General features: G+C 55.5%; 1 protein-coding gene across 1 annotated transcript; it reads right to left on the bottom strand.

Moving 5' to 3' along the window:
• Positions 1-1,301: 1,301 nt before the first annotated feature.
• Positions 1,302-8,633, bottom strand: Tagln2 (transgelin 2). The gene is made up of 5 exons (XM_005339382.3): positions 8,500-8,633; positions 3,609-3,816; positions 2,943-3,117; positions 2,546-2,648; positions 1,302-2,089 (listed from the first exon to the last, which is right to left on the bottom strand). The coding sequence occupies exons 2-5, from the start codon at positions 3,786-3,788 to the stop codon at positions 1,948-1,950; spliced, it is 600 nt and encodes a 199-aa protein (XP_005339439.1). The 5' UTR covers positions 3,789-3,816; positions 8,500-8,633; the 3' UTR covers positions 1,302-1,947.
• Between the last annotated feature and the right edge of the window lie 926 nt (positions 8,634-9,559).

The following is a 9,559-nucleotide window of genomic DNA, read 5'->3' as shown; positions in this document are numbered from 1 at the left end:
GGGGGATAAATATCAGTGAATTCAGTGTTTTCTCTGCAATGACATCCCTCTCTCCCACTGGCATTCGCCGAGGCCTTCCTAAATGGGAGATAAAGGGGTGGAGTGATAGCTAATCCCCTGGGAATTTGCACACAGGCTGCAGCCTATCTTATCTGTGCCACAGCCCATGGGAGAGCAGCAAGCAAGCAAATACCAACTTTCCCACAGTGTGGTGTCGGGAGAAGGCTGAGATCCACGGACCGGACCGTGGTATGGTAGCACATAGTAGGTGCTACTCAGAAGAGGTAGCCACAGTGAAGCAGGGGAGTGTGTGGGTGGGGTGGAGAGTACAAGTTCTCTGCTTATGAACCCTGCAAAATCTATCATGCTCAGGCACCATGTTGTGTCTTTCTCCTCCAAGGAGAGAGAAATGCCCAAAACAGGGTAGGGGAAAAGGATGAGGGTGGGCAGGTCCCTGAGGCTGGCTGATGGAGTGGTGGGGGGGCCCTAATACAAGAGCCCAACCCAGGGTCCCTCAAGTTCTCCCTGGGAAGACAGCAGGTCTGATGAGCATAGCTCGGGGGTAAGGTAACACTTGGGGATTGAAACTGTGCGTGCAACGTTCTTGCCCAGGTGGGACTGAGGACTGGGGACAAGTTTGACCCAAAGTTGGTTATCTTGGTCCGAGGCCACCTGGCTAGGCTTTCCCCAGAACGTAGCTCACAGGTGGCTGCCTGGGATAGATCAAGGTCTCTTCCCATTAGCCACCACCACCACCAATTCATTCTTGTTCATTTCCCAGCTCCACTTCCCCTTCATGGCTGCAGACCCCACCTTAGCCTCCAACCTGGCGGTGACCTACTCCAACCCAGGCCACCTGAACCCCGAGGCTGCCTGAGGGGCCTCCCACCTGGAGACAGCTGCACTTGCCAGGACTCCAGGGCTACGCCAGCCCCCTACACCTTCCTGCAGGGACTCAGAAGCTGATTGGGCTGCAGGGGTGGGCCCAGCTGGAGGCACCAGGAAGGACTGCCCGGTTCATCATTTGGGCGGGCCTCACCTTCCTGTGAATACTGCCCACTCACGCCGTTCTGCATTATGGCTCTCAGCCCAAGGACAGCGGCGAGGTCCTATCCCTTCTCAATCCCAGCCCGCCTGTCCCTAACCAAGAACAAAAGAGGATGGGGGAGGCCCCTGAAGATAGAGCTCAGCACAGCAGTCTTTTATCTCTGCCCTCTCCCCTATACCGTTCCCTGCACATTGCCCAGTATTCCTCCCTTCCCCACAGTGGGCACAATGGCCCTAGACACAGCCAGAGTCCATCCAAAAAAACACTGGGATTCTTTATTTAAATCAGCCAACTCGTATTTCTCAAGCCTCACCCCATGGTGGGCAGCCCTCCCTCCTCTGTCCCTTCAACCCCACCCCTCGGCCACATAGAGGGGAGTGGAAAATAAAAAGCCAAGAGGACCTCTGCTAAAGAAGGCTGCCCCAGATGTGCCGTGAGTACAGCCCAGCTGTGGCTCGGGTGGCAGTGGCCGAAGGCCCCTCCCTATAAATTAAGTCCCCGCAGCCACAGCTGTGGGAGAAGCATACTTGTGGAAGGATGGCCAGTCCAGCGTCGGGCCAGAGGGCAGCATCCCTGACTTCCAGCCAAGGAACGGACTGAGAGGGCAGAACTCAGGGTCAGGAGAGGTCAGAGGCAAGGAGGAGAGGCCTAGCGGGGAGAGGGAGATTTACCCCTGCCCCCAGAATTTGGTCCCAGGGAGCAGTCGATCCAGTTTTGATGGGGGTGGGGAAGGAATGTATTAGTAAGCACAGGAAGAGAGGCAGCCAACAGGACAGGTTGGATCCCCACCCTGGCAGAGAGGAGCTGAAGGTCTCCAGGGGCTCTTGAGGAATGTCACTGCTAAAATATACAAATACATATATATTAACCGTTCACAGGAGGACAGGAGCGGGGTGGGATCAGAGGATCTGGCGTGGCATTCCGTAGCCGGTCATGCCTGCCTGAGACGCCCCACGGTTGGTACCCATCTGTAACCCAATCACGTTCTTGCCCTCTTGCAGCTGGTTGTCCGAGAAGTTCCGAGGGTTCTCCTTGGATTTCCTGGATGGGGAGGGGAATGCTGGTTGGAAGGAAGCCAGAGGCTGCCCCAGTACAGCTCTTCCCTGAACAGGGCGCGCAGGCTCCATAGTGGGCTCAAGGGCTGGCACTGACTCTGCCCTTGAGGTCCTTGAGCTGCCTGAAGCCACCTGCTCACCTCTCCAAAGGGACAGTCACTTACCACCCCAGGGAGCTGTAAGGATGGAGTAAGACAGGAAAGTGCTTTGTTGTTTTGGTTTTGTGGCTACTTTTTGAGGTACTGAGACTAGGGATTGAATCCAGGGGCGCTCCATCACTGAGAAACCCGCCCTCTTCTTGATATTTTTTTTCATTTTGAGGCAGGGTCTCAAAGTGGCAGAAGCTAGCCTCCAACTTGCAAATCTTGCTGCCACAGAGCCATCAGATATTTCCTAGGGAAAGGAATGGGCAGGGCTCTGTGGCTCCCCTAGCAATACTTACTTAGGAAACCAATTGGGATCCCCAGCAAAGAACCCATCATCCCGGGCTACCGCCAGCCCACCCAGGTTCATCAGCGTCCGCTGCACACACGCCATGTTCTTTCCTGGAAAGATGAATATATTGGCTCAGCACGGCTGAGATCCTGGATGACAGAGTTCCTCCTCGCTCACTAAGCCAGGCCTGGCTTCCAAACTCGTTTTACTCTTTGTTCCCATTCCAAGCCCCAACATGGCCAACTCCTCCATGAAACACATACACACACTTAGGCGCACACCCACCCACCCACCCCCCCCCCCACACACACACACAAACCCTTCTTTGTCTTCAAAAAGCTCAAAATGTGTTCCTTCTCTCTGGTTGAAATGTCCTGGAGGACAGCCCCCAGGCCCTCGCCCACCTTCCCAGAGATCCACCGTTTGGAAGATGTCAGTGGTGTTGATTCCATAGCGCTCGGCTGCCTGCAGGAACTGAGAGATCTGCTCCATCTGCTTGAAGGCCATGGTGGAGGCCTGGATCTTCTTCACGGGGGCCTGCCCTTCCGGGTATAGTCCATTAATAAGCTCACACAGCACCTGAGTGGGGACAGCAGGTATCCAGAGGTGAGGATATGCCAACTTCAGATCAGCAGGTACAACCCTCGGCACTAGAGAGAGTGAGCCAGAGAGGTTCCTTCACCTGGAGCAAGCCTCAGGGGCCCTCCTGCCCAGCACACTGCCCCGCAGCCCAGAGTGTACGGCTAGTGTCTAGTCCTTCCTTGTTACGCCAGTACCGCTGCCTAGAGCCTACCCTCCCACAGTTCTTTCTCAGCGCTGTTCTTCCTTGATGTCACCTACATACAGCCTTCTTCAGGGTGGAGGAGGCACACACACTCTTTATCTTCCCTCTGTGTAGAGGGAAGAAAGCGTGGGTCCTCTCATCCTTGATAAAAAATATTCAGGCCAAGGAAGACCTTGGGCCTGCATGCCCTCATTCTTTCCTTCTTCGGTTCCTTAATCCTAAATCCCGCCCCCAGACCCCGTCCTGCTCTCCCTGCATCTCCAATCCAGGAGGGCACAGCTCTCACCGTGCCATCCTTGAGCCAGATCTGGAAGTTCTCACGTCCAGGCTGGGGTCGACCCACGTCCTTGCGGCACTGGCTGGTGATCCACTGGATCAGGATCTGCTCCAGGTCAGCGTCGTACTGTTTCTCTATCTTCTGCTGCACCTCCCGGCTCAGGCCATATGTAGGTCCCCTGTTGGCCATTCTGAACAGCTGTGGTGGCTACAGGAAGCTAGTAAAAGGACAAAAGCAGGCCTGCGGTCAATACTGTGTACACACACACGGTGGAGGACTCTGTCTGAGGAGACAGACACCGTGGTCTCCAGGGGGAGGACATGGTTGAGAAACAGAACTGCTGCCTTATAAAGGAAGCTTCACCTTGACCCCTAGACGTAGATGTGGGCTAGAGTAGAACTTCTCAGAACTCTGGGAAATGTGGGGCCTCATGGACAATCTCTGGATTCCCCCCAGACCACGATAAGCAGTCTGTCTATTATATTGAGCATTCCCACTCAATTTCATTTGAACAAACTGTTCTCTTACTGGCATGAAGCATAAGACCCACTGGAATAGAATATGGGGTAAACGATTGGGAGGTACAGATCCTCATTTGGGATGGTCAGCTTTTGCAAAAGCAAACTGCACGATTCAGATCACATGTAGTAGGAATGAACAGAAGACAATGGGCAGAAGCAGTCTGGGAGGGCTTGCTGAAAGAGGGAGGCAGATTTCAGCAGGCAAAGGGATCATCCTGAAAAAACCAGGCAATCAAAATATATTCTCCTTTCCCTTCCAGGATCTGTGGTGGGCCGAATAATGACTCCCAAAGGGTGTCCATGTCCTAATTCTCAGTACTTGTGGATCTTGGGATGGGGAGATTATCCTAGATCATCCCAGTGAACCCAATGTCATAAACAAGGATCTTTAGTAAGTGAAAGAGGCAGGGTCATGAATATGCAATGCAGGTGGTGGCTAGAAGCCGGAAAAGGTAAGGAAATTGAATCTACCCTCATCCCCTCAGAAAGAATGCAGCCTTGCTACCCCCTGGATCTTAGTTAAGATTCCTGTTGGGGTTTCTAAAGATACTACATGTTTGTCACTAAGTTTGTAGTAGTTTGTTACAGTAGCGACAACAGGACAGTACTGCAGGAACCTTGGGTGGTATTTTCCGGAAAACATGGGAAGAGAGGGAAGAATGGGGAAGCACACAGAAGGGTTTCTTGAACTTTGAGGACCTTGGTTAGCAAGTACGAGGTGGTTTCTGACCACTGGCCTGAGGTGGAAGCACCTTGCGGTGGGCAGCCTGCCTTCTACCACCACTTCACTGCTGAGGTTCCTCGCCCAGGGGCTTGCTGAGCAAATCCTGGTGCTGCTGCTGATGCCAAGGGGAACCAGAAATAGAAAACGGACACAGACCCCCCATTTCCTGCCCCAGCACCTCCCTAGAGGGGATCCACTTTCCTCTGAAATGGAGCTGGTTGGTTGCTCACAAAAGGGGATCCCCAGGACAAGTAGGTACCTGTGCTCAAGAACAGGAACGGGAGCCACCCCTTCTTCCCACATCTGGCTCCAGGCCAGGTCAGACTGAAGGAATGAAGTCATCCTGGCTCCCTCTCTGAAGCACCCCCAGGTTAAGTAATCCCGCCACCCCCTCAATGGGCCTCGGGGCTCTGATGAAGAACAAGGAGCCAGGCTGCCTCAGAGAGCTTCACACCCCTCAGCCCCAGAGGTTGTGCGTCTCAGGACGGACCCTTCCCCCACCTAACAATATGGCTGCTGCCTTCTACTCCAGCTTATCGAGCTGCACATTTCCGGCAGAAATCCTCCCCATAAATCAGTTATTTTTAAACCTCATTAAGAGTGACCCAGCCCCCACTTCCCCCCGGGCCTGCAAGCTGGGCCAGATAAATGTCAGTCTGGGTCTCAACCCACACCACCAGAGCCCTACACACAATCAGCTGAGGGAAGGCAGGCGGGTGGCATGGCTGCGGCTCAGCCACCACTCGGTCTATAAAAGCCTGTAACTTGTGTCCTCAGAGGAGTAGCTGGAAGACGGTAGGGAGAGGAGGGGGCTAAGAGTTACTACCATTAGCAAACCCCCTTTTCCCTGTCCAACTTCCAGACCTCTTTTTTGGGGGGCAGCTTCTCTAGGTCACCTGGGTCTCAGGGCTGTTTCTAGAGAGCCAATCAGCCTGAGGTTCAGAGAGCACTATAGCACAGGTACATAAAGGGCAGGAGAATCATTAACCCGGACACCAGAGTTAAGAGGGAAGGGAAGGACCCCAAACCTTCCGGTGTCCCCCACAACCAGGGTAAGACAGATATAGCCACCCAGACCTACCTCAGGGTGAAGGGTGAATGTTTAGGGCCCCTCCCTAATTCTGGGGCCTGGACACAGCTGGCGGGGTCCCGGGCTCCAGCTGTAGTATCTCTGCTCCACTCTGGGTCCATTGCCCTATAGCCCCGGGGTGCCAGAGCCACAGGGTAGAGTTTTGGGAAGGAGAAGTCCCAGCTAGGCCCAGCCAGGCCAGCAGCTGTTCCTCTTCCCCACCCTGCTTAGACAGGCAGCAGCTGATGGGCTGCGGCTGCTGCCGCTGAAGAGGCCCACCCTAGGTAGAAACCTACCTGTGCCCTCTCTCAAAAGAAGGGAAAACATCAAGTCTCCCATCAGGATGGAGAAGAGACAGGCCCAGCTGGAAGCCAGGTTTGGGAGATACCCAGAGCTGGGGAAAAGGAAGGCAACAGCTGAACAACTTGGGCAGTGGGTGGACAGTGAGTCCCTATAGAGCTGACTGCAGCCCTGGCAACTCTCCCCCCACCCACACCCACCCACAATGTTACAATAGTGGGGAAACTGAGAAGGGGCCACCAAAGGCAAGCCAGCCCCAGCCCCAGCCCCACCCAGAACCCCGGGGCTTGGAGCTCACCTCACCCTACTGAAAGCCAAGGCTGAAGGAAAGGGGAACACCTTCCTGGTCTGGGGTGGGGGGGATTTCAGAGTTCCTGACTGGGGCGTTAAATTGGGAAGACAAAGGGACTCTCCGTTGACTACACAGATGGAATACCAAGGAACTTCCCAGCTCAGATTTGGGGTTGGGACTATTCTGAAAGAGAGATGCCACAGAAAGACAGTGGGAGGACTGTGGTTAAAGGGCAGCTTTAGGGCAACCCCCAACCCAAGGGGCAGCCCCCTCACCACCTAGAGTCCTAAGCAGAAGAGAAAGCTGAAGTTATACAAACAGGAAGCCACAGGCTTGCTCCAGAGGAGGGGAGGAGGTAGAGGCTAGGCCGTTGCTATGGTTTCTGTGTACCAAACACTGGAGGCAGGGTGGGGGCACCAGGAACACCCACTCCACAGACTTCATGGTGAAGAGACTCTTGAGCACAGGGGCACAAAGTGGGATCTTCTCAGCAGCTCTTGGGGACAGTTAGATGCCAGGGACTCCTCAAGAAGGTGGCTGCAGAGGGTGTAGAGAGCATTTGCTGGCAAGTCACCAGTTTGGGATAGAGAAGCAGGTTCAAGGTAATTCAGAAGAACCATACAGGGGAGGCAAGGTGTGTTCTGAGATAGCCCCCATAGTTGAAAATCCTGGAATGCAAAGGAATGGAATGAAGAAAGGATTAGGGGCCAATCTCCAGGGGGGCAGAGGCCATGGTGGAGGTGGGGGGGGGCGCATGGACAAAGACTATTTGTTGGTTCTGAAATGGTAGCGTTCTGCAGGCCCCGCCCTACCTTGGCCTCCTCAGCAGTTTGAGGTTTGCGGGTTAAGTAATGAGAAATTGGGAGGGGGATTGGAGGTTGGAGACGGGGAGAAGTCCCTGACTGGTGCTCTGAGTCACAGGCAGAACCCGGGGGGAACCCATCCACACCAAAGGTCTCCTCCAGCAACGCATCTCCACATTCGATCCCCGTTTCTTTTTGCCCCGCTGATGCCGTGTTCCCCCAGAACCTCCGGGTACAGTCTCCTGGAGGCCTGCGGAGTTGGGGAAGGTAGCATGCCACTTCCGGTCCTATAGGTCCAGCCCCTTGCAGCCGCCGCCCCCACCCCCACAGCCACACCCTGGGCCGTTACTGAGGATGAGTCACCCACCGCCCGGCCCGCCACTGGGGTGACGCAGTGGTCTGGGAAGCCCGCCCGCAGCCCGCGGCTACCACCGGCTTTCCCAGCAGCAGGGGGCATGGGAGGGGGCGGCGGCTGGACTCAGGCAAGGCTTGGAGGGCCTGGAAAGCAGCCATTCTCCCACACCGACCCCCCAAAAGTCAGGGCACTCAGGGGCGCCATCAGGGCAGCACCCCCGAAATTGCCTGAGGTCGAAGAAGTCTCCTGGAGACGACTGGAGCTTCACAGATGGCGAGGCCACTGGGACCCATGCATCAAGACCCCCCGGCCCCAACCCACGCTCCGAGTCCCCAGAAAAGCGAGTCAGCAGCAGGTACAGGAAAGATGGCCTGAGGTCGCCGTGGGCAGGCAGTGGCCACACGTGCTCCAGGAACCAGGAAGTGAAGGGTCACGCGTGAAGACCCGGGAGCGCTGAGCTAGAGCGAGGTGAGCGCCAGAGCCTGGACGCTCCGCTGGTCGCCACCAGCCAGCTAACATCCGACGCCCTCGTTTCATCCTCCCAACCGGGACGCGGCGCGGGAGCCAGAGGGTGGGGCTTGGTGCCTGAGCCCCGGCTCCAGGCGGACGCCCCGTCTAAGCACTAGCATATCTCGCCTGATCTCATCGCCCAGCAATGCCCGGTCAGGACACGGGGACCTGACAGCGCGGGGCGGGGCAGAGCAGCCTTCGGACCCTGCCTGGGCTCCAACCCGACATCCCCAAGATCCCTGGAGCAAGTTGGAAGTTCTGGCTTGTTGCTTTCTAGATACCACGTTATCTAGTGCCCCCCGCCTTGGTCCCCGGGTCCTGCTCACCGTCCAAGAGGGCGGGATAACGACACACGCACGGCAGGGGCTGCAGCGGCGAGTGGTGCGCCAGGGCTGGCTGGCCAGAGGTTTTTCTGGAGGGTCCCGCCTCAGACGGGGCGGACCGGGGGCGGGGCAAGGGCCAAGAGGGTTTAAAGGCGCCGCAGCGAACTAGCCAAGAGAAATGCTTGAGAAAGAGACCAGCAGTGGGCTTGATGGAGAGTTAAAGGATCTGGGGAGTCTAGGGTGTAGCTGTCGTGGTCTCCACCCATGAAACACTGCATTTCCACCCAGGAACCTATAGGCTTGAGTCCCAGTAGGAGACCTGCCCATATTAGTTTAAGACTGCCGGCGTCTTTATGGGGGAAAGAAGCCTCCTGTTTTAAAGAGACTTGGCAAGGTAAATGGAGGCACGAGACCCCCACACAGCTCCCAACTGACTAGGGTGTGACAAGACAGGCTTGCAGGCTAGGACAGCATCCCCACGTGGTCTTGCTTGCCACCTGCTTCAAGCCTGGGCAGAAACTAACAGTGAGGTCACTCCTTGCCTGGGGCCCAAGGGGTGTGGTCCGAACTGAGACCTGGATTCGGACCTCATCTCTCTCACCCTTTCAGCTCCTCCTCTATGATTGTTTTTTGTATCTCTTCCTGAATCCTGAAGAAACTAGGAGAGGGCTCAGTGGAGGAGGTTGGCAGAGGGCTCCTCTGTCTCTTAGGCTGAAGGGCGGCAAGGTTTAGGGATCCAAAGATTACCTCCCACTCTTTCAGGATCCTATTGAGCTAAATACCCCTGGGTACACTTTCCTGCTTACAATCACCAGTAGAGTATTTTTTGGTTTTTGTTTTTGAAATGCTGAGGATGGAAAAACAGGCCCTTGCAGATGATAGGCAAGCACCACACTCCCAGCCCAGTGGACTTCTTCACCTATGATTGAGTCCCCTGTTAAGCCTGAAATTCAAAGACATCTACAACCACCAAAGACATCCCCTCGACCTTTCTGTTCTCTATCCCCTCCCTGTTCTGCCCAGATTCATGGAGTGGGAGAGTTTTCATTCCTTGTGCCTTTAT

The sequence above is a fragment of the Ictidomys tridecemlineatus genome, chromosome 11 (genome assembly GCF_052094955.1).
Source record: "Ictidomys tridecemlineatus isolate mIctTri1 chromosome 11, mIctTri1.hap1, whole genome shotgun sequence".
In the NCBI taxonomy this organism is placed as follows: domain Eukaryota; kingdom Metazoa; phylum Chordata; class Mammalia; order Rodentia; family Sciuridae; genus Ictidomys; species Ictidomys tridecemlineatus.
The sequence above is the reverse complement of the archived record's forward strand: the minus strand, read 5'-3'. Positions and strand labels throughout refer to the sequence as shown.